At 34.8% G+C, this 26,823-nt stretch overlaps 1 protein-coding gene across 8 annotated transcripts in view; it reads right to left on the minus strand.

Annotated features, from left to right (window-relative positions):
- The window catches only part of TMEM135 (transmembrane protein 135), a 369,409-nt gene that overhangs the window by 69,762 nt on the left and 272,824 nt on the right, over positions 1–26,823 (minus strand). For all 8 annotated transcript variants that reach the window (XM_074400367.1, XM_074400364.1, XM_074400365.1 and 5 more), the window contains one exon: positions 22,148–22,194. In XM_074400367.1, coding sequence (XP_074256468.1) covers positions 22,148–22,194 — 47 coding nt within the window. The remainder of the gene's footprint in view (positions 1–22,147; positions 22,195–26,823) is intronic.

Here is a 26,823-nt window from a genome sequence, read left to right on the forward strand (position 1 = left end):
AATTGCCCCCACAGACCTAAAGCATGACACAGAGGTGGCCAGACCATTGGCTTACTGTTATATGCCACTCAGACTTTGTGGATGTGTTTATACTAGCTGATTGATGTAAGAATATAACAGGAAAGAACAAATATTAATAGCACCTAAAGAGCTCATACAAATCAGAGCAACAAATTTTAAAAATGGGCAGAGTAGGAAATCAAAATGGCTAATAAACCAACGAAAATGTGTTCCACCTCACTAGTTATCATACAAAGAAATACAAAGTACAGCAAAAATGAGGTATTACCTACCTTTTACATCATTTGACAAAAAGGTAAAAATTATCACCATTAACTAGGATGTGGGAATCAATGTGCTTATTGTTATCTATTAAAGTTAAATATGACTAGTACATTTGACCCAGAGAATCCATTTGTAGCTAAATATCTAACCTATAGAAATACTGGAACAGGAGCACAATGTGAAACATTTAAAAACAATGTTCATGGTCGTACAGTTTGCAGTAATGAAAATCTGCAAATAGTATAAATGTCTGTTGAGAAGGTTTAAGTATTTACTTATAGATTTTTTTTTTTTTTTTTTGAGACAGAGTTTCGCTCTTGTTACCCAGGTTGGAGTGCAATGGCACGATCTCGGTGAGCCGCAACCTCCGCCTCCTGGGTTCAGGCAATTCTCCTGCCTCAGCCTCCTGAGTAGCTGGGATTACAGACACGCACCACCATGCCCAGCTAATTTTTCGTATTTTTAGTAGAGACGGGGTTTCACCATGTTGACCAGGATGGTCTCGATCTCTTGACCTCGTGATCCACCCGCCTCGGCCTCCCAAAGTGCTGGGATTACAGGCTTGAGCCACCGCGCCCGGCTTATAGATTTTTTTTGCAGCCCCTAAAAACAATGAAGTAGACCTATATGTACTGACATTTGGATAGAATCTTGAGATGTATTATTAAATAGAAAAACACCACAGAGCAATATAAAATGTGTGATCTCATTTTTAAAAATATAAACATAGGTATATATAGAAAGAATTCTGTGTTGGACCTGGTGGCTTACGCCTACAGTCTCAACATTTTGGCAGGCCAAGGTAGTCCGTTTCCTTGAGCCCAAAAGTTCGAGACCACCCCAAGCAAAATAGGGAGATACCACCTCTAAAAAATAAAAATAAAAAATGACACAGGCATGGTGGTGCATACACATGTGGTCCCAGCTACCTGGGAGGCTGAGGTGGGAGGACTGCTTAAGGCCAGAGGTTTGAGGCTGCAGTGAGCCATGACACCGCAATCCAGCATAAATGAAAGAATCTCAAAAAATAAAAATAAATAAAACATTCTGGAAGAATATATGCAAACTATTAATAGGGTTTCAACTAAAAAAAGAGAAGTACAAAGAGGGAGGTAGATAAAGGTGTGGGAATTTTCCATTTTTATTATTTATACTTTTGCACTGTTTGAATTTTTCAATGAAACGGTATTATTTAAACAATTAATAAAATTTTTAAAAAGAAACAAAGGAGACTTCTCATTTTTTTGTTTCACACATTAATTCATGAGAAATTTTGGATAAGAAAAGTCTCATTTTATCAATTCATCTACTGTAACAGACTTGCAATTTCTAACTAACATCTAACATAGATGATTTGTACTTAAAACTAGGCAATAAATCAAGGCAGGATATGTATTTTGGCAAAATATACATATGGAAATATTAAAGGAAGTCGGCGCTGAGAAGAAAGTAAGAGGGAGGGAAAAGAAACCTGATAATCTTTGACCTTCTAAAGCAATTATATGAATAGCTGTTTTCTGTTTTAACTGAGAAAATTCCCTCATTACAGAAATTGAAGACGTTGAGAAAAATGTCTTGAGTCTCTCTACTTATGAACTACTAGAATAGGGTACCAAGAGGAGCAGTGGAATTAAATTCTCTGGAATTTCTTAAAAGTATAGATTTTAAAGACAATTACATAAGTTATTTCTTGATGTGACTTACAGCTTTGCTATTCAGAGTGTGATACGAGGACCAGGACTAGCATCACCTTGGAGCATGCTGGAACTACAGAAGCTCACATCTCACCCCAGAACTCCTGAATCATAATCTGAATTTTTAAAAGACGTATGTTAAAGTTCGGGAACTGCCTTACAGCCCTTATATCAGACATTTAAACTTGTAACAGTTTATTAACAACAACTGGGTATTAAGAATCAATAAAGAGAAATACCTCATTTGATCAGAAAACCTTTCTTTTTCATCCTTATCAGTACTATTTGTTTTTTCAAAGAACAGTAAAAAATTAATGCCCTATTTTATTAGGCCTATTTCTTTTAAGAAGGTAAAAGCCCCATCAGTCCAACTTATATTTTCTCACACAGTTTTTATTAATACTTACAATGTAATCAAAAATTATAAGACATATAATACAAATCCAAAAGAAATAGATAATAAATTCAGGAAACTGACCAAAAACTTTAATGATTATAAACTTCTTAGCATTCAAGTAATTTTAGCAAGTGATGCTTGCTATAATAAATGTCATTATGTGTTTCATACCAGTAAAAGCTGCTGGTGGTTTTCAAAAGTGAGATAAGGAAAGCCTTATCTTTCATAAGAATCCCTGAAATATCTTACAATGACACCCTGCAAGGAAGTTTCATCCACATTATTAGAATTTGGAATGATCAAATACAACAAACATTTTTTAACATTCAAGGAAGAAACAGAAGTTAAGATAATAATTCTGTTTCCAATACTAGAATTTGATGCTTTCATGATAATAAATCTAACCCGATAAGCTCAATTGTTTTCCATTGTCTGATTTTTAATATAATTCTTGTTCTGAATATGCCCAAAGAGCTCAAAACCATAAAAATTGCATAATCCATTTCAGTAATCAAATCACTTTAGAAAGCATTTGAGAGCAGCTGAGTTTCAGAGGTCCTAAGCTGTCACAAAGCTTGCAAACCCAAAGCTGTGTTCTCTTCCTCTTTTTATTTTGCATTTGAGGATGACAGGAACATGATAAACAGCCTGCACTCACTCAACATCAAGTACAAAGAGGCTTTGTGATTAACAAAGGAAAATAAAAAAGGAAAGAGACCCACTTTTTCCTTCCTCTAGGGAAGACACTAGACAGAAATGACTGAAATTTTAGAACTTAAAAGCTTCTCCCATTTCTATTAGCTCACTTTGCAGGTAAACACTTTCCTGGCTCAGTGACTCCGTCACACATTTGAAACAAAATCTGCTGAAAATCGATAATGGCAGAAAAATATTCTGTTTTGCTGTGAATTTTAGCTGAGTTTGTATGTAGATGGTGTACTTTCTCTCCCAGTGAACTCATTCACTGAAACTATGCAACATAAAAAAGAAGGCTCCAAATATGGATATTTTATTTGAAGTTTTAAGGATGTAGACGGTAATGAGGCCAAATAATTCCCATTTGTGCTATCTATGATAATTCTTAAAATGTCTAAAATAGACCATGGAAAGGGAGGAAAAGTGACATGATATTATGTATACATTGTGTGTGTGCGTGTGTGTATTCTCTCTTTCTACACACACACACACACACACACACACACACACACACATAAAATTTCCTTCTGTGTTACCATTCATTTCAAAAATTATCCATGGCTGGTACAGTGGTTTTGAAATACCTTTTCCCTATCATTTTCCTGCTTCCAGTGTCCCCTACAGCCATGGTCACTGCCGTTCCAGAGGAACCCCTGTTCCCGGACAAATTGTTCCCAAAAGGCAATGCAGAGAAGACTGAGGATGAGCTAGAGGAGCAGCTGAGTGAGACCTTGTTGGAGAGACTATGGGGCCTGATAAAGATGTTTCAGAAGACGGTCCGGTTGGGAGCTGAAGCCACTTTTGATCTCACCCTCTTTGTGGTTCAGAAAATGTACAGGTTTGCCACGGCAGTGCTGTGGATTGGGACCACTTCCTTTATAATCCTGGTTATTCCCATTGCAAATGGATCAACAGCAGCAACTGCAGCAGTCCCTAAGACAGGGCTCTCAGGAGGAATACCAGGAAACAGGGCTCTCAGGAGGAATACCAGGGTCTCTACCTTCACTTCCTGGAAAGATCTAGATTGTTACTGCCGTGTATGAGCTGTCCCGGCGGGAGAAGTTTGAAAATCAATAGTGTTTGAACTGCTGATTCTTTGGGGTTTTTTTTTACCTTTGGCACATTCATCTATCTAAACCTGGTGGGGGGAATTCTCCTGGCACTCTCGTGGAGAGACTTGCAACTGTGGCCTCCACGCTATCCTAACTGACTTCTGTCTTCGCTCTGATACCAGAGTACAGCCATGGTTATTCCAGCTCTTGCCACATACTGCTTTCACAAAATTTCTCCTAACTGGAAGACCTCACTTTCCCCTTGTGGAGTAGGAACTGATGCCAGTGGGAGGGATGTGCTCCTGACGATTAATGACTGCTTCCTTTTTTTTTCTTTCTTAAAGATTGGAGCTGTTAGGGAGGAACATGCACACAATGTGAAACAGACAAAATGCCTTACAACTGTAGTGTAAAGTGGCTACTATGAACCCCTGTGCATAAGAGGAAAGAGACTGGCTGCGGCTTCCGTCACAGGATGGGGACTATGGAAGACAGAGCAGGGGCTCATTTCCTCTGCACATTTTGGCTGTTAGACCTGTGTGGGTGTTTAAAAAAACAGAAGCCAGTGCTCACTTTTTGTATTTAAATATTAAAAGTGATTCCAACAGAAAAAAAAGCCTTTTTCCCAAAATTAACACAAAACACAGTAAAATCATTGTTCTGCAAAATATAATCAATATCAATATATAATCAAATGTAATATATATAATATATGCTCCAAATATAATCAAGTTATTAACTGATTATATTTCTAAAGACTATAAACGTGATTTCTATTCAAACTAAATTGGAATTTATTCTTAGCAAGTGACCTAGATGTACATATGATATAGGAAGTATGTGCTTGTGGTCACAGTTTGTATCTGGCAATCTGTGACTTAATATTGTTCAGGAATGTGCCAGACTTATATTTAAAAATATATTCACTGTTTTATTGAGATATCATTGACATAATACACAATTCACTGCCTACAGTGTATCAGTCAGTGGTTTCTGGTATACTCAGACTTGTACAGCCATCACCACAATTACTTTTAGAACATTTTCATCACCCCTAAAAAAACCCACACCCATTAGTAGTCATTCCTATACCCCCCAACGCCCCTAGGCCACCAATCTAATTTTTATCTATACAGATTTTTCTATTCTGGAAATTTTCAGTAAACATTATTATATAATATGTGATCTTTGCAGCTCAGATTTAAATAACAAAAACAACTAACATTTATTGAGTGCTTATTATAAAGTAGACATTCAATATAGTAACCCCAAGAGGTAAGTACTATTATTATCCCACTGAAGACGAGAAATGTGAGGCACAGAGAGACTATGTAACTTACCCAAGGTCACAAAACAAGTAAGACGGAGAAAGAATTTAAACTAACACAGCTGGACTCCAGAGTTCCCTCTCAACTACACTACAGTGTCCTTTGATTATCTCTGATACAGAACTTAAACAATAAAAAATAACAGAAAGAAAGAGGTTTGAGAAAGACACAGTGAGTTACAGCACCTCGCAAGTGGTAAAGCAAACAGTTAAATACAACTGCTTCAACTTTGAGGATCTGTATCAGCAAAATCTCGTCTAAGAACTTTCTGTGATTAGTAATAGTTCTCCTTAAACAAGAAGGAGCATCTTAGCATACAAAAGAGGATTCCAGAACTCGAAAAGACATCGTTTGGATATTTAGTCACATTCACATTGCTAAGAGTTATCACCAGTTTCTTAGTGAAGAATTGAAGATTAGTATCAGAATCCATTTCTATGGCTTATATGGAAATACAAAGGCATATAAACATGTAGCCTACATGATATATTGTCATCTGGGAAGCTGAAAGACATATACACACCCACATAAATATGTGGAAGGAGAGAGGAAGGAAGTAAAGGCAGAAGGAAGGAAACGGGAAAAGAAGGGAGGGAAAGAGGAAGAGGGAGGGCAAGCAGGACACACAGACAGAGAGGCGCAGCCAACAGACTAAAAGACAAAGTTGGTAGTTATTTATCTCTTAAAGAAGAAATTATGGGTGATAATTATTATTATTTTGTTTAGTCATATTTGCTCATTTTTCCATAATGAGCAAAAAACATGTTTTTGCCCGTAAAAAATCATTCTAATATAATCTTAATTTGAGGCTATTGCCCTGTAAAATGCTCTACAAAACTCCAGTTATTGCCTTTAGTTCACTGGGCATCATGTCTTAATACAAAGTTTCCTAATTCTCAATGAATCTTTTTATATTCATCATAAATTCCCAAATTAAAAAAAATCTTTCGACCCATATTACATATTACAACATAATTTAAGTAAACAAACCCAAAAGTTAATTCTTTAAGGTATCTGCATTTTATCTTTTCATAGCAAACAGCTTCCCACTTCTATATTTATAATTTGCAAATTATATCTTATTCCAAATAACTTAGTCTCATATTTTCAAAATCAGGTTATATTTATATCTCAAGCCTAAATGAAATGGAATTAGTTGTAATTATAACTGAGGTATAAAGGTGTATAAGTTTATATAGTTGGAATCACTTATTTTGGCTAATATAATGGATCCTCTAATAATATTTAAACATAAAGTGATATTTAATTTAAAAGTAAATTCAAGTAAGTTTATAACTTCAAACCACATTTTAAAAGACTGTCCTTACATGGAGACAGGGAGTAACCTACACACGGGGTAATAAGCAGGTTTTGAGGTCAATGTTTTTAATAGATTCCAATGTTTTTAATAGAAACATCAATGTATTTCATTATAAAGTTGAAAAGTTATTCCCAGTTTTGTCATTTATCAAGCAGATGATATACTAGCAAATTCTGGGAAAATGTCTTATAACTACGTCGAAGATACACACAAAATGAATGTACATCCTTTAAATACAAAGGGCTACTCCAGATAAATACTGAAGACCTCCTCTTACCTTACTGCTTCTAGCAAAAATTTCCTCTTAACCCTGCTTCCTCTTCACCTTCACTTTCTCCCTTACAGGCAGGAAGAGAAACAGTCAACTATAAAGAAAGAAGGCCAGCTGCATGACAGCTGTTTGGCTATAAAAATTTTTTAAAGTGCTCGTAGATACTTTTTTTCCCCCCAAGACACAAGATTCTCCTTATGTTGCCCAGGCTGAAGTAAAGTGGCTACTCACGGGCACAATCGCAGTGTATTACAGCCCTGAATTTCTGGGCTCCAGCAATCTTCCTCTCTCAGCCTCCTGTGTAACTGGGACTGTAGACATGTGCCACCATGATCAGTTCTTGCAGATATTTTGAGAGGACCTGTGCCTTTATTGAGTTACAATAAAACACAATGTCCAGAAAGATCTGAATCATGAAGAATAAGAGGATACCTTGTTTGGCTTCATTCATCACTCATTTTAATCTTTCTAGCTTTTGAAATCCAGTTTTCAATGGATATATCGACTAACAATTAGTTAGAGTGAGGCTGGCAATGGAGAGAAGGATGGCAGAATTTTGCTGCTCTGCAAATTCAGAACCAACACATTTGTTACTTTGCCCTGCCCTCTTCCTCCCAGCCCCTCCCTGCCCTGAAGGGCTGATCTCCACCCTATACTCCAAGATCCCTTTTTGTTCAGTCCTTTTTATTGTGCTGTTGCAAAGCTCTCTAGTAGAATGGTTTCAGAGTGGGGAAGAAATGGAGGTGGGAAAGAAGAGGAATGAAAGGGAAAGCCCCACTTTAAATCATAAACTCAATCCTTTGGCTCCTCAATTTGTAGTATTAACCTATTTAGTTTTGTTATTTTATATTTTGTAGAGATGGGAGTCTACCTATGTTGTCTAGGCTGGTCTTGAACTCCTGGGCTCAAGTAATCCTCCTGCCTCGGCTCTCAAAGTGCTGGAATTACAGGAATGAGCCGCTGCACCAGGCCATTTGTTTGTTTTTAACCATTCTCGCCCTAAGATCTCCAATTCTATCCTCCTGTCCCGTCACTCCCCACTCCCCACATGTTGAACTCGCTCCAAATAGGGGACTATGTGAAGTAATTCAAATCTGGGTAATTCCCAGTCCTTTTGCTTTAGTGCTAACATGCTGGACATCAATGTATTCTCCCAAAGAAATATTATCGTAAGTATTATTTGTTTCTATAATACCATTGGCACTGTATTTCAACTATATTTTATAGATTCATTTACAGGTTGAATAACTTTTAAAGATGGGCTTGGAAACATAAATAATGTTTTAAAATATTATGTTCTTGTAGGATTATTTGTTCTAAGTTTTCATAGCCACAGGGATCATTCTATCAATGACAAATTTAAGATGAAAGAAGCCAAGTATCTTACTGAAGGCCGTAAGTTTGTAAGTGGTAGAGCCAAAACCTAAAGAGGGGTCTGTTTATGTGTGGCATTGGAGACTGTATAACTTCTATTCTACCACGAACCTCCTAAAACACGTGTATGTTTTTAATTAAGTCAATGAAAACTCTGAAAGGCTAAAAATTTTACTTTTAATCCTTAATTTTTTTTAAACTGAGTATCATTCATTCAAACATTTACTAGGTACTGTTTTACCTAAAACTCCCTCCAATAATCACCAATACTAATAAGCTATTACTGACATTGTCAAGGAAATAAATACTCAAATTATTTTAAAGACTCATCACTGTTATTAGAAATTTATAATGATTATTTCTTTTAGGTATGAATGTGTGATGTGCTGAGACTTCTACAAAGGTAGCAGACTGTTAGATACAAGGCACACTTCTTGCTCAAAACAGAAATGCTTTATTGAAAAATGCTTTTTTAAAATTTGTGGACAGTCATTTTCAAAACAACGATAATTTATTTTCATTTCTCATAACTTCTAAAGAATAAACTGAATTTATAAGAATTATTAATTATCAATAATATAAAAGGAATTTGTAAAATATGAAACAAATTTACTTTTTCATGAGACAACGATTGTTACTAATAGATTTTAGGTAAATTGTAACTTAGAGAGAAATAATATTATATAGTGCCAACTTGATTTACCTTAACAATGCTAACAGGTTAAAATTACATCAGGTTAGAAGCATAACCAGGCTATATATTTATATTTATGGCTCATCCTTTATTTTAACTTCAAACAACCACCTTGATTGATAAAGAGGTTGTTCCAGTGGAACCTCTGAGAACTATTGTAAAACTACAATAAGCCAACTGGCAATGAATGATAACATTCGTGGTGTGAGTTTTCCACTGATTTAATAACATGCAAATGTTATCCACTTTTGAACCCTGACGTCAGTGAAAATAACAAACAAAATATTCACATTTTAAAAACCACCTAATAATGTCATTTTTATTGCAAGTTTTTGAAAGGCAACTGGCCATTTTTAACCTGATTGTGTCCCATTAAGTCCTTACCTTAGAGTGTTGCATTTTAGGTTTACACTATTTTCCATACAATATTTCTCTTTGCCTTCTACTAAAACAATATAAATTTGTTATAAAATGTTGAAATAATTTCTTTATCTGGGCACAATTACCTCAAAGACTGTCAGGTAAAAAATGACAACAGATTTGCCACAGGTTTCTCATTCTTAGCTGGAGTACACTCAACAAAGGAAGGAGCCAGGCTAATTTTTTTTTACCAATAAAGAAAGTCACATCACAGTCATGTGACTTGTTAATAAGCTTTGTATTCTCACAGGAAATGATTTACAACATCTATAAACCTGTTTTCTCATCTTTTCCATTTGTTTTCAGGAAAGTAACAGTCCTAACAATCTCAATACTCTTTTTATTGAACAATGCATTTTTTGTAAACTCACAGGTTTGGTTGTCAATAATAGAAATGCCTCATTTAATCTGTATATATGTTCTGAGGAATAATGGCTTCATATATGTCCATGTCTGTTTTTATAAGAACTTAAATTACCTCTGAAGAAAGACCATGTATTTAGAAAGCTACAAGCATCAAATTTTTCTATTTCCTACTTTTTTTTTCAATTTTTTATTTTATTACATTTTAGGTTTTGGGGTACATGTGAAGAACATGCAAGATTGTTGCATAGGTACACACGTGGCAGTGTGATGTGCTGCCCTCCTCCCCATCTCCTATATCTGGCATTTCTCCCCATGCTATCTCTCCCCAACTCCCCACCCCCAGCTGTCCCTCCCCTATTTGTCCCCTACAGACCCCAGTGTGTAGTGCTCCCCTCTCTGTGTCCATGGGTTCTCATAGTTTAACACCCACCTATAAGTGAGAACATGCGGTGGTTGATTTTCTGTTCTTGTGGCACTTTGCTGAGAATGATGGTTTCCAGATTCATCCATGTCCCTACAAAGGACACGAACTCATCGTTTTTTATGGATACATAGTATTCCATGGTGTATATGTGCCACATTTTCCCTGTCCAGTCTATCATCAATGGGCATTTGGGTTGGTTCCAGGTCTTTGCTACTGTAAACAGCGCTGCAATGAACATTCGTGTGCATGTTTCCTTAAAGTAGAACGATTTATAATCCTTTGGATATATACCCAGTAATGGGATAGCTGGGTCAAATGGAATTTCTATGTCTAGGTCCTTGAGGAATCGCCACACTGTCTTCCACAATGGTTGAACTAATTTACACTCCCACCAACAGTGTAAAAGTGTTCCTATTTCTCCATATCCTCTCCAACATCTGTTGTCTCCAGATTTTTTAATGATCGCCATTCTAACTGGTGTGAGTGGTATCTTAATGTAGTTTGGATTTGCATTTCTCTAATGACCAGTGATGATGAGCATTTTTTCATATGTTTGTTGGCCTCCTGTATGTCTTCTTTTGTAAAGTGTCTGTTCACCTGCTTTGCCCACTTTTGAAGGTGCTTGTTTGTTTTTTTTTTTCTTGTAAATCTGTTTTAGTTCTTTGTAGATTCTGGATATCAGCCCTTTGTCAGATGGGTAGATTGCAAAAACTTTTTCTCATTCTGTTGATTGTTGATTCACTCTCATGACTGTTTCTTTTGCTGTGCAGAAGCTGTGGAATTTGATTAGGTCCCATTTTTCTATTTTGGCTTTTGTTGCCAATGCTTTTGGTGTTTTGGTCATGAAGTCTTTGCCTACGCCTATGTCCTGAATGGTTTTGCCTAGATTTTCTTCTAGGGTTTTTATGGTGTTAGGTCTTATGTTTAAGTCTTTAATCCATCTGGAGTTAATTTTAGTGTAAGGTGTCAGGAAGGGGTCCAGTTTCTGCTTTGTGCACATGGCTAGCCAGTTTTCCCAACACCATTTATTAAACAGGGAATCCTTTCCCCATTGCTTGTTTTTGTCAGGTTTGTCAAAGATCGGATGGTTGTAGATGTGTGGTGTTGCCTCCGAGGCCTCTGTTCTGTTCCATTGGTCTATCTCTGTTTTGGTACCAGTATCATGCTGTTTTTATTACTGCAGCCTTGTAGTATAGTTTGAAGTCTAGTAGTGTGATGCCTCCCACTTTGTTTTTTGTTTTGTTTTGTTTAATTGTTATTTATTTATTTATTTATTTATTTATTATTTTTCGGCTTTTTTTTTTTTTTTCTTAGAATTGACTTGGCTATACAGGCTCTCTTTTGGTTCCATATGAAGTTTAAGGTGGTTTTTTCCAGTTCTGTGAAGAAGGTCATTGGTAGCTTGATGGGAATAGTGTTGAATCTGTAAATTACTTTGGGCAGTATGGCCATTTTCACGATATTGATTCCTCCTAACCATGAGCATGGAATGTTTCTCCATCTGTTTGTGTCCTCTCATTTCCTTGAGCAGTGGTCTGTAGTTCTCCTTGAAGAGGTCCTTTACATCATTTGTTAGTTGTATTCCCAGGTATTTTATTCTCTTTGTAGCAATTGTGAATGGCAGTTCGTTCTTGATTTAGCTCTCTTTAAGTCTGTTATTGGTGTACAGTAATGCTTGTGATTTTTGCACATTGATTTTGTATCCTGAGACTTTCCTGAAGTTGTTTATCAGTTTCATGAGATTTTGGGTTGAGATGACGGGTCATCTAGATATACAATCATGTCATCTGCAAATAGAGACAATTTGACTTCTTCCTTTCCTATTTGAATACCCTTTATTTCTTTTTCTTCCCTGATTGTTCTGGCTAGAACTTCTAATCTATTTCCTACTTTTTTCAGTCTTCTTTCACTTTAAACACATCTGCAGCGCTTCCAAACAGTTTTACTTTCCTCCTAATCACTTGTAATAATTTCTCCCAGACAATTTTAATAATCTACCCCTACAGGTTGACCTTTTAGACCAGAGTTTAAACTCTATTCTCTTTCCCATTCCCCAGTTTATCAATCTTTGCTTCTTCAATCTTCTCTTATTCCCTTTAACTTTCCATAGTCTAGTCTCTCCAGTCTAAGAAAGAGAGAGAAGGAGGGCAGGAAGCGGACAAGAAAGAAAAGAAAAACCCTTAATCCTTTAACAACTGGCCCTATGTTTTTCTCTCAAGCTTCCTGAGTTTACTAAACTCAACTCTCTTCCTCATTTCACATTTGCTTATTTGACTACCCAAACCCAAGTACAGAAATTTCTCTAGCAGCTTACCACTGACCATCAGATTGCAGATGAATACCTTTTAACCCTTACATTATTGGATACGTCTAGAACAATAACAATAAAGATAATGGTGTTATTGCTGAAATTCTGTATTGTAGTCAACTTATTCTAGGTTTAAAAATAACAACCACTACTCTTAACTCTGCTTTTGCTAAGGAATCACTCACTGTTCTGGGTGTTGATACATTTTAGTTCAGTGTTCTCATTACTGGCTGTTATCCATCAGTGAGTCAAAGCAGCTTTTTATTTATTTATTTTTTGAGACAGAGTATCACTCTGTCACCCAGGCTGGAGTGCAATGGTGTGATCTTAGCTCATGGCAACCTCCACTTCCCATGTTCAAGTGATTCTCCTGCCTCAGCTTCCCAAGTAGCTGGGTTTACAGGCATGTGCCACCACACCTGGCTAATGTTTGTATTTTTACTAGAGATGGGGTTTCACCATGTTGTCCAGGCTGCTCTTGAACTCCTGACCTCATGATCTACCCACCTCTGCCTCCCCAAGTGTTGGGATTACAGGCGTGAGCCACCCCGCCCAGCCACAGCTTTTTAAGTAAATAAATTAGAAGAGAAAATATCCAACTTTATTACATGTAGACAGGTTAAGTATTTTTCAGGAAAATTTATATACATATATATACATGCATATATAGTCATATTGTCATAGTACATAAAATACAGTTTTCATTTTGGATCACATCAAAAACATCTGAAAGACACTGTGTCAGACTGAATCCTCACAGCCCTATGAGGTCCATATGGTAATTTACACTTTTCATAATGAAGAAAATGACGTGTAGCAAAGTTATGTAATTTGTCAAATGTCAGAGAGCTAGTGTGACAGCTAATAGTAGCCTCTAAATTTAGTAAGATATTTATAATGCCTCTTGCCACTGCTACAGCCTCTCCTTTACTGACTCCTTTCCTACTGCCTATGCTTTGAACATCAAGATTCTCCAGTCCATACTTGTTTTTCTTACTCTCCATATTCTCACTACAGAACACTGTCAACCTGCACAGTTTAAACTATTATCTACATGCTAATAACCCCTAAATTTCTATCCCTGGCCCAGATTTATCACCTGATCTCTGAATACCCAACTGTATCTATTATTTCTCTACCTGAATGTCCTAAACGCACCTCAGCCTCAGTATTTGCAAAACCTGTATTCAACTTCCACACATTTTTCCTATTTTATAATTTGCTTACCTTCCAGTGTTTTTCCTCTTCCCCATCCAGCAACAATCCTCATACCTCATATAAACTTACTGTCCACCATATCATTGCCTTAAGCTTTGGTCAAGTCCTCACCACTTCTCTGCTGGATAACTGTAACAGCATCCCCTATTACCTGTGGTATACCCCTCCAAATCCCAAATTCACTCTCTGCATTCCTGCACATCTCCTAACTCTGAAATACAGCTTTTAACCTCAAAATGCCATTTATAATTTAATTTTTTTAGGCTAGGTTCTTGTGTATTTTTAAGCAATATTTTAAAAAATAGAACCTAAGACCATATGTTTGGCCATAAAACAAGTCTTAACAAATTTAAAAACTTGAAATCATATCAAGTCTCTTCTCTGACCACAATGGAATAAAACTGGAAGTCAATAATAAAGAGAACTTTGGAAACTACACATAAACATTAAACAATATACGCCTGAGTGACCAATGAAGAAATTAAGATGAAAATTTAAAAATTTCTTGAAGCAAATGAAAATGGAAACACAACAAACCAAAACCTATGAAATTCAGTGAAAGTAGTACTAGGAGAAAAGTTTATAACAATAAATACCTATATCAAAAAAGCAGAAAAACTTTAAACAAATAACTTAATAATGCATCTTAAAGAACTAGAAAAGCAAGAACAAACCAAACCCAAAATTAGCAGAAGAAAATAATAAATATCAAAGTGGAAATAAATGAAATACACACAAAAAATATAAAAGATCAACAAAATGAATAGTTTTTTGAAAAGATAAACAAATCAACAAACCTTTAGCCAGACTAACTAAGCAAAATAAAGAAGGCCCAAAAAAATAAATCCGAGATGAAAAAGGAGACAGTAAAACTCATGTAATTCAACTGAATTACAGCAGAAATTTAAATGCTCCTAAGAAACTATTACGATCAACTATATGCCAATAAACTGGAAAAACTTCAAGAAACAGATACATTTCTACACAGACACAATGTACCAAAAGTGAATCATGAAGAATTCCAAAACCTGAATAGATCAACAACAAAGGATGAGATCAAAACTGTAATAAAAAGTCTTCCAGCAAAGAAAAGCCCAGAACCCACTAGCTTCACTGCAGAATTTTGCTAAACATTTAATTAAGAACTAATACCAATTCTACTCAAACTATTCTAAAAATAAAGCAGGAAAGAATACTTCCAAATACATTCTGAGAGGACAGTAGTACCCTGATACCAAAATCAAAGACATAGCAATAAAAGAAAACTACAGGTCAGTGTATCTGATGAACACTGATACAAAAATCCTCAACAAAATACTAGCAAACTAAATTAAACAGCACAGTAAAAAGATAATTCATCATGAAAAACTGGGATTTATCCTAGGGATGCAAGGATGGTTCAACATATACAAATCAACATATGCAAATAAATTAATGTGATACATCATATAAACAAAATGAAAAAAAAAAACATATGCTCATTTCAATTGACACTGTAAAAGCCTTTAATAAAATTCAACATACTTTCATTATTTTAAAAAACCCTCAAAAATCTGGTTATTGAAGTAATATACTTCCACACAATAACAGTCACATAAAACAGACCCACAGAGTATCATACTGAATGAGAAGAAAAATGAAAACCTTTCTTCTAAGACCTGGAACACGACAGGGATGCCCACTTTTACGACTGTAATTCAACATAGTAGTGAAAGTCCTAGTTAACGCAATCAGATAAGAGACAAAATGAAAGGCATTCCAATTGGAAACAAAGAAGTTCAATTAACCTTCTTTGCAAATGATAGATATGGAAAAACTAAAGACGCTACCAAAAAATATTAGAACTACAAAATTTAGTAAAGTTGCAGGTACAAAATAAACATACTAAAATCAGTAGCATTTCTATGTGCCAACAGTGAACAATCTGAAAAATAACTCAAGAAAGCAATCCCATTTACAATAGCTACAAATAAAATTAAGTACCTAGGAATTACCCAAAGAAATGAAAGATCTCTACAATGAAAACTATAAAACACTGATGCAAGAAATTGAAGAGGACACCAAAAAATGAAAAGATTTCCGTGTTCACGGATTAGAAGAATCAATATTGTTCAAATGTCCACACTATTGAAAGCAATCTACAGATTCAATGTAATCTCTATCAAAATACCAATGACAGTCTTCATAGAAATAGAAAAAAAATCATAAAATTTACATGGGACCACAAATGACCCATAAGAGCCAAAGCTATCCTAAGCAAGAAGAACAAAACTGGATGAATCACATTACTCAACTTCAAATTACACTGCAATTACACTTCTTCAAAAGCAGACACACAAATGGCAAGTAGGTATATAAGAAGGTATTCAACATCACTGATCATCAGAGAAATGCAAATCAAAACTACAATGAGATACCATCTCACTCCGGTTAAAATGGCTTTTATCCAAAGGACAGGTAATAACAAATGCTGGAGAAGATGTAAAGGAAAGGGAACCCTAGTACACTGTTGCTGGGAATGTTAATAAGTACAACCACTATGGAGGACAGTTCGGAGGTTTCTCAAAAAACTAAAAATAGAACTACAGTATGAACTAGCAATCTCACTACTAGGTATAATCCCAAAAGAAAGCAAATCAGTATATCAAAGAGATATCAAGCACTCTCATATTTGTTGCAGCATTTTTCACTATAGCCAAGATTTCTAAGCAATGTAGGTGCCCAAAAACACATGAAAGGATAAAGAAAATATAGTACATACACACAATGGAATGCTATTCAGTCATTTAAAAAAAAAAAAAGGCTGTCATTTGCAGCAACATGGATGGGACTCAGGACTTTATGTGAAATAAGCCAGGAACACAAAGACAAACATCACATGTTCTCCCTCATTTATGAAAGCTAAAAATTGAAACAATTGAACTCATGGAGATAGAGAGTAGAATAAGGGTCACGAGAGGCTGGTCAAAGTAGTGGTGGGGCAGGGTGGAAGGTAGTGGGGATGGTTAATGGGTACAAAAATATACTTAGACACAATGAATAAGATCTATTATTTGATAGCACAACAGGCTGCCTAGAGTCAACAAAAAGTTATTGTACATTTTAAAATAACTAAGAATATAATTAAAATGTTTGTAACACAGAGAAATGACACAAGTGCTTGAGGCAACAAATACACCATTTATCCTGATGTGATAGTTATGCACCGTATGACTGATCCAAACATCTCATGGACCCATAAGTATATATGCCTGCTATATATATATATACATATAAAAATTAAAAATTTTAAAATAAACATAGATCCTAATCAACATTTAAAGACCTTTCACTTAAATCTCAGTAAATGGTTGAAAGGGCAAGATCAAAAGTTTTTTACCTGCTGCCAAAGTTATATCTAATATACTAAGGTATGCTTATATAAAGATATTCAAGAATAATCACAAATGTCTTTCACTCAAGACTCGCAGATTGTCCAGCCAATAAACAGTGTGGTTTTCTTTTTCCATTTTTTTTTTTTTTTTTTTTTTGAGACAGAGTCTTGCTCTGTAGCCCAGGATGGAGTACAGTTGCGTGATATTGGCTCACTGCAACCTCTGCCTCCCAGGTCCCATATCAAGCAATTCTCCTGCCTCAGCCTCCCAAGTAGCTGGGATTACAGGCATGTGCCACCATGCCCAGCAAAAACTTGCACTGATTTTTAGCAGAGATTGGGTTTCACCATGTTGGCCAGGCTGGTCTGGAACTCCTGACCTTGTGATCTGCCCACCTCAGCTTCCCAAAGTGCTGGCAGTACAGGTGTAAGTCACCACGCCCAGCCAGTTTTCTCGAATAGATAAACTAAATCCACACCTTGAGACTAATAAAATCATTTATTACTTGTGCCTTCAGAGATAACTGATTATAATTCTCAAGTGGCAAAAGGAAATAATGTTTCTAAATGTTTAAAGTATAACAATAAACTAACTTGCCCTGGTTTCTAACTAAAAATGCCATGCTGCACAATGTTGATATCAGATTACTTACGATGTTTCTACTGTGAATCAGTCCCATATAGTCTACAGATTAACTGCTATGACAAGCTGGAACCATTCAATCTATATGTTAAAACAAACCTGGACTTCTTGTTGCCTTTGCAAAGGCATGTGGAAAGAATTTCTAGCTTGGGATCGAAGTTGTTATAGTAGACTGTACAATACCATTTTAAATTAATCTGGGATCGAAGTTGTTATAGTAGACTGTACAATACCATTTTAAATTAATCTATAAGAGCATTATGCTAAACACTTCCTTTCTCTCAAATATTCTTCATAGACAGATACCTAGTGGTGAATATAAAATCAATGAATTAATGTTTTAAAATGTTGCATTTTTATTTTGTGTGTGTGAGTAGTATTAAGTGCAATAGTTTTGATGTTTGTTGTTGATTCTTTCTTTTGCTTCTTAATTAAAACAAAAGAGTTAGTGATCAAAAGAAACTGGTATCTTTTTCCACATGACTGTTAGGAAGACCCCAATCAATCCTGAACGAAAAATTATGATGAATGCAGACTGCTTTGCCCATAAATACAGATTTGGAAGGAAAGAAATGATTTCAAGAGGTGTGCATGAGACAAAATTTTCTAAAAAGTTTTTAACATGACTTCTGCTTGGCCAAAAGTGACAGAAAAAAGCAATGCTCTAAGGTACAGCAATGACAATAGCATGCATAATAGTAACAAGGTGATTGAGCAACGAAGGTAAAACTATTATGAAGAATGCCCATTGAGATTATACAAAGAGCTCTTTCAAAACATCCTCAAAATATGTTCGCCTTCCCTCCTAATCCAGTTCCTAACAGAATTCATAGCTGTATGGGTATCAAGAGACACTTTGAGGGCTCACTACACGGCTGGCAGACCAGCTGGCCAGAACCAGAGCTCTCTCCTCACACATTACCTTTTCCCAGCCCAAGCTTTTGAAGCATTTCACGTTATATACCAGAACTAAGTGGATGATTCCATTTGAACATAAGCCTTACTTGTGGTGTATAATGTGAAAATCTGGTCATAACATATAAGATAATATATATAAAATAACTATTAAACAACTATTAAGAGCTATGTAAAAGTAAGTTATTTCTTTACACATTATGTTAACCATAGCTTTTAATATAAAAAACGTGTTGCTTTTAAGTAAATTCATAGTATGGCCATCACATCTTATGACATCTTTAGAAAATATTTATGAAACTATTTCTCAAGTTCTTTGTTTGAAAAAAAAAATTGGCACATTTACGTTTTATTGAAAGTGGGCCTCATTTCCCCATTTCCCTTTTGCCCATTTACAGATTAGGATAAAAACACAAGTTGACTTATTTTAAATATAAAATTCTTCCCTATCCTCTTCTCAAAGGAGGTTACCATAAATGGAGTCCTGGAGACAATATCATTTGACTATCCAACTTCATGCAATTAGATTTAAAATAATTGTTTATAAATAAAATAAATATGTCCTCAAATATATGTATTTATAAAAATTTTAATTTTTAAATAAAATATGCAAATGCAATTGGACCTGCCGAGTGTTATGTACAATAGTCTTTGTTCATTCCCAACACAAGCTAACATGCAGACAAATCTAATATTGTCTTGTTTGGTTGTAATACTTTATAAATTGTTTGATTTTGCCATTTACCAAACCTCTGTTGTTGAGCTATTCCAACTAACTTCTGCCAAGAACACTGAATTTGGTGATAGTACTTCTTTTGGGAGAAAAACAACCCCTTTTCTCAGAAAATTCTAAGTGTTTATTTTGGCACTTACACCTTGTATTGAGCCTGCTGGAAAGTATTTTAAACTGTTGTTTTTAACCTAGACTTGTGACTGAAACAGGAAAAGGTTCTGTAGCTCTGCACCAAAACACATATTTATAGGATTGATTTTCTTTCTCCACCAAAAATACTGGGTTGATGGCAGAAGTTTTCAAAACATAATTTCCTAGAACCATGCTATATATTGGGCATTTATCAGCGTATTTAATTTTTAAACCTCAAAAACGTCTGATGACTCAGAAATACGACACATTAATCACATATGTTGTTAAGTGACACAATAGGAAGGATTTTAAATATCTGTTATGTTAGGAATTTTCACAAAAAAAGAAAATTTACTTGAGATTGGACTTTCTTCTTGTGCATCAACAAGTTATTTTTCTAATATTTAAGCTTTTTATGACTGCATTTTCCCCACTGGGTATGCTATATCCTCAGACTAGATAGAACATAAATATATAAAGACAAACTATGTGAACTTTTTGCAATATTGAATGCAATTAAGAAGTTTTTGAAAATCAATGAGTCATTGTTCATAACTCCCACAACCCACCTCTAAATTATTAAAATACAGAAATGAGGCCACAGGAAAAGTGTAGTGTATATGAAGACAGAGTAAAAGTAATAAATAGATCAAACAATTTCACAAAGACAACCAGATAACTCAAATAATTCTTCAGTCCCTAATGACTGACACAAAATACTATGCATCCTAATGACTGATATAAAATCCTCTGCAGTTCAAAGTCCTCCCTATCTTGACTGTTCATCTATGTTTCCCCTTCTAAAAGCCTGGCTGTCTCTTTACAAGAATAATAACAGTTAACATCATCATTATATATTTGTATATGACATTTTTAAAACTCAAAATAATTTGAAATTATATAATTGTGCTTTACAAATTATTTATTAGGACATACTAGCAGGAAATTAGTGGTTTAAAAATTCTGGAAAAATAGTAATTGATGATCTCCATTATGTGATCCAGCAATCCCACTTCTAGGTATATACTCAAAAGAAAGGAAATCAATATATTGACGAGCTATCTGCACTCCCATGTTTGTTGCAGCACTGGTCACAATAGCAAAATTTGGAAGGAGACTAAGTGTCCACTGAAATATGAATAAATAAAGAAAATGTGGTCCCTATGCACAATGGAGTATTATTCAGGCATAAAAAAGAATGAGATCCTTTCATTTGCAACACAGATGGAACTGGAGATCATTATGTTAAGTGATTTAAGCCAGGCACAGAAAGGAAAATGTCACATGTTCTCATTTGTGGAATCTAAAAATCAAAACATTTAACTCTTGGACATAGAGAGTAAAATGATGGTTAGCAGAGGGTGGTAAGAGTAGTGGGGAATTGGGGGAGGTGGGAGTGATTAATGGGTATAGAAAAAGAATGAGACCTGCTATCCGATAGCACAACAGGGTGACTATAGTCAATAATAAATTACACATTTTTAAATAACTAAGAGTGTAAATTGGATTGTTTGTAACACATAGGATAAAAGCTTGAGGAGGCAGACAGCCTACTCGCTATGATTTGATTATTATGCATCATATCCCTCTATCAAACATCTCATGTACAACTACTATGTCTTCACAAAAATTAAAAATAAATTTTAAAAAATTCTAGTATGGTTGGATTGTTTTATTCTTAAAAAAGGATTATACCAAATATAGCCTATTAAAAATCCACAGCTGTCTTTGTTAATTAAGTGTAAATTTTAATTTTAAAAGCCTGGTCGCGTCTGCCATGATTGAATTTTGCTAGATTCATAAATATCAAGGAAGATCTATTCAAATGAGGGCAGTAAGAGTAAAGCAAATGAAAATTAATTGGTATCACTAAAAATAAAGAAATAAAGATTATAAAGGAGGGGACTCTCCCTAATCAAATATCATATGGCACACTGCTGGGATTATATGAAGATGACAGACATCCCACCTACTGGCGTTTAAATCTTGGGCCATCCTAAGACTCCTCCCTGTAGCCCCCCACAAACCTGAGACCAGAGTCAATGAGAAGTACAACTTAGACATTATAACAAACAATATTTTACAGGCTATTATTAGTGTGCTAGATTATCTTTGCAGAAGGCTAAGATAGAGCCCTACTGTCACTTTTTCTTACCTAAATGTAAAATGTTGACTGTTTAACAAGGGAAGTGAAAAATATCTAAAATCAGATCCACAAAAGATAAAAATTCACTTCTCAGGATTTGAGTTCTATTAATTGACATATTCAACTTTCTAGGATGAACTTATAAGTAGAATAGTGGAGGGAGGGAAGTAAATCTTTCCTCTCTCTTTTCTCTACTAAAGAAGGAGCAATGATTTATCTCTGACCACTTTAGAGGGGGGAAAAAGTATGCTACTTGTAGGGGATAATTATTCGGGGAATACTTTAGTTTCATGGTTGATGAAATTACAAAGAGATACTGTTTGAAGTATTAAAGTAAATAGGTATAACAGAACATACCTGAAAAAGAACATGTACATGGCAGCTGTGATGCAAAACAAAAGGACCTGTAATGAGGAGAAAATACATTATTTGCAAAGAAATACTGACATCACCATTTGAGATATTCATAAAAGCAAAATACTATTAAATCTTGTGCCTGAAACAATAAAAGGATATAGAAATCAGTCACACACATTTCATATTCTCTACCTTTCATATAATCCAAGCTTGTTCAACCTGAGGCCCATAGGCTACATGAGCCCCAAGACAGCTTTGAATGTGGCCCAACACAAATTTGTAAACTTTCTTTAAACATTATGATTTTTTTGCAATTTTTCTTAGCTCACCAACTATCATTAGTGTTAGTGTATTTTAAGTATAGCTCAAGACAATTTTTCACCTTCCAATGTGGCCCAGAAAAGGCAAAAGATTAAATACCCCTTATATAACCCATATTAGGACAATAATAAGTTGCAATACTTATATGTAACTATCATCATGTACATAATTATATATGTTATACATATATATATATAAACACACTCAAGTTATATAGACTGGAGAGAAGGGTAACAGCGTTAAAAAAAAAGGGAACAGCTAATTTTTAACTTTCTATTACATTAACTTTCTGTTCTATTGCCTAAAGAAGCAAGTTTAACACAAAAACAAGGACAACAGCTGTTGTGTAATCAAGTCAGTGAATAAATCAGAAAGCTTATTAACTATGATATAAAGATGACCAGATTTTCTAATGTAAAATGCAGTCCAGTTGTCTACCAGTTCTAATCAATAAGAAAAGCTCATAAAAATACAATACTCCTTTGTGGAATACAGACTAGCTATAAAAGTAATTCCCCTAGAAGCAGGCATAAGAACATGTAATAAATCTGAAATGAAGATCTCAAAAACATCATAGCAAGCACAACATTCTAAGATGGTATGTGGAAGGAACCCAGAACTCCAGTAGTGACTAATGTCTTAGTTACGCCAAAAAACAAACAAACAAACAACAACAACAAAAAAAAACCAGATTGGAAAGGTTATTTTAAATCACAAAACTTGTAAAAAAGTTGTAAAACGCATTCTTATGATTAAAAAAAGTACAAATTAAGCATAAGAATCGTCAAAGGCCTCACATCACAGACAAATAAGAATTGAACTTTCCTTCAGTTGTGAAAGGCTGACCACAAAAACAGAAATGAAAGCAGCACAAAAAAATGTCTTGCTATTTCTAACACAAATCATTTCTACTCAACCTGAGGAAAGCATGGTAGTTTCGCTGTTACAAATCAAGCTTGATGAGTTTGCTGTCTTAGCCTAAGATAAACATTATAAATATAGCCTGAATGACTTAGAAATATACTAACATACCAACCAAAAGAGGATTAGCATCAATTAATATGAAGAAAATACTATACAGATTTATGTAACATTATGTATTGTATCTGTAAAATCTCTTTCTGTGCTAAACACACACACTCTTCTCCCCTCCCTCTTTACCTCATTCCCTCCTTCCTTCCTCTGACCATCCATCTCTCTTCTCCATTGACTTAAAACATCCTATCCATGAGGCATGAGGTTCATTTCACCATTTCACTGTTTTTAGAAACATAACTTAAAGCATATAAAACAATTTAATAATTTCTAATTAATTATAAATTAAAGTCTAAGTAAGTTTATTTACTGGTTATAATTTGTCTAACAAAACCCAGTCATGATACTCAATTTTTTTAAACTTCTCTATCATTCAATCACCATTGGAAAATGCCATCCTTCTCAGAGGTTCAAAACTTCAGGCTTTTCCTGCACCCATCAGTGTCCCCCTTACAGATCACACTAGAAACTTCCCTAGAAGTATCCCACAAATCTTTCCCATACTCTTCATCTTCTCTAAATATTCAAAGTCTCCCTTCCCTCGAAATGTTGCTATGTTCTATCCTAATATACTAATCTAAATGTGTTCACATTAAGATGATAATTATCTTTACAGTCAACACACTTGAAACTGAGAAAAAGTGCATGTTTAAGAATTCAAGCTTTAGAGTAAGATAGATCTAGGCTTGAATCCTAGTTCTGTGAAACTCTACTTTATATAATTTCCCTAAACCATAGATCCCTTATCTATAAACTGAGAATAATACTATCATACTTTGAATTATTTGGAAGAATTAGTGAGATGATGCTTATAAAAGTGGAGGCATTCAGCAGATTGTTTTTATCTTGTTTTGTTACTCACATAAGTGATCTATATGTAAAAACCTAACCTAGAGACATAAATCTGGAAAGAAATTATTTTTAATCAGGTAGCCCTTTTGAAATCTCTAATATCACCAAAAATTAGAAGAATAAATCAAAAGGATATCACTGTGCAACTGAGTCATTAAACAAATATTTATTGAATTCCTACTATGTGCCAGGCACTGTTCTAAAACTTACAATACACAAAAATGGACAAAGTCCTTGCCCTCATGGAACTTATCTTCAGGTCAGGAAGAGGAGATATTTTTAAAAAGATGGATGTTAGACAGCAGTAGGAGTTTTGGAGATAAATAAAGCAGAATAAGGAAAGAGAAATAAAGGAGACAGGATTGTTACGCAAAGTGATCAAAGAAGAAAAGATTTGTTAGCAGGGACACTGTAAGAGAAAAGCCAGGGGACCATATGAATAGAGCCACTGGAAGGATTTTGGACTTTATCAAGAAAGATGGGAACTTAATGCAAAATATGACTTTATTATTTTAAAGATGGTAAAAATAGCATTTTATTTTTAGCTAAGTTTTTTTTCAAATTTTTAAAACTGTGCTAGTTTATCACTGTGACTTTCACAAAGTATTTTTGCAAATAAATCTAAATCCACAGCTAAAGAATGAAGAATATTTCCTCTATGTTTGAAATTACAGAATTTTAAAGCTAACAGAAACTTTGAAATAAATGATCATATTTTTTCATATCAGGAAACTCAGATCCTGAGAAGGTAAGTGATATGCCCATACACAATGAGCTAGCTGTATCTTGCATTCTTTCATTAAGCAAATATTGGCCAAGTGGTTACTCTGTACCTGCTAGATCGAGAGGTTATTTAAATACAGTTCTGACCCTTAAGGACCTTACAGAATACTGCCGTCCAATACTGTAGTTACTGGACACTTGTGGCTATCTAAATGATTTAATAGCTTTATTTAATATAAATTACACATATTTAAAGTGTACAATTTTATACGTTTTGACATAGATATATAACTGTAAAATAATCATCATAAGCAAAATAATAAACATATTCATCACACCCAAAAAGCTGCTTACAGCATTCTCCCATTATTTGTTTGACGGTGACTCCAGCTTTCTTTGGCATGTTAGCTCTCTTATAATTTTAACTGATTGGGGTCTTTATATTTGAAGTGCATTGCTTATAGGCAGCATATAATAGTTTCTTGCTTTTTTATCCTATCTAAAAATTTTTGTCTCTTGAGATAGACTATTTACATTTAATGTGATTATTGGTATGCTTATATTTAAATCTATTTAATTTCTATTTATTTCTCTACTTCTCTCTTACTGTTTTTTCCCCTTCTTTCTGCCCCTTTTAGATTAACTAAGGTATCTGTTTGTTTTTTCCTTTTTTTGAGATGGAGTCTCACTCTGTCACCCAGGCTGAAGTACAGTGGTATGATCTCGGCTCATTGCACCTCGCCTCCCAGGTTAAAGTAATTGTCTTGCCTCAACCTCCCCAGTAGCTGGGATTTTAGGCACATGCCACCACATCTAGCTAATTTTTGAATTTTTAATAGAGACAGGGCTTCACCATGTCAGCCAGGCTGGTCTCAAACTACTGACCTCAGGTGATCCATCCACCACAGCCTCCAAAAGTGCTGGCAGATTAGGTGTGAACCACTGTGCCCAACAACTATTTTTCAGTGGTTCCATTTCTTCCCTTTGTTATTTTAGTGTTTGTTTTAGGGTTTATAATACACATCTTTAAATTGTTGTCTATATTCAAATAACATTATAGAACTTAACATATAGAATAAAAATCTTCCAATAATATATTTCCATTTCTCCCCTCTTGACCGTTGGGCTGTTGTCATCCATATTGTGTGTGTGTATGTACAGATATATCTAAACTCATTATTATATTTTAATTACTTTGACTTAAAAAGGTAGGTCTGCAAAAAAGCGTTTTCATTTTGTTTCAAAAGATACTTTTGCTAGGTATAGAATTCTAGGTTGATGGATCATTTTGTTTCAGTAGTTTACAAATGTCACGCCATTGTCTTTTCACAATTTGATTATGATGTACCTTGAGTAGTCCTCAACATATTTCTTGTAGTAGGATTTATTAGGCTACTTGTATCTGTAAGTTTACAGTTTCTATCAAATTTCAGTAATTTTCAGTCATTATTTCTCAAATATTTTTTCTTCTCCCTTCTCTCCTTCAAGAACTCCAATTACATGAATAGGTCACCCACAGCTCACAGATGTTATCTTTACTTGGTGATGAAAAAAAATCTTGGCCAGGCGTAGTGGCTCATTCCTGTAATCCCAGCACTTTGGGAGGCCAAGGTTTGGTCAGATCACTTACAGTCAGGACTTCATAACCAGCCTGTCCAACATGATGAAACCTCGTTTCTACCAAAAATACAAAAATTAGTCAGGCATGGTTGAGCACATCTGTAATTCCAGCTACTTGCAAGACT

Source organism: Saimiri boliviensis, chromosome 6, assembly GCF_048565385.1.
Source record: "Saimiri boliviensis isolate mSaiBol1 chromosome 6, mSaiBol1.pri, whole genome shotgun sequence".
Taxonomy (NCBI): Eukaryota; Metazoa; Chordata; class Mammalia; order Primates; family Cebidae; genus Saimiri; species Saimiri boliviensis.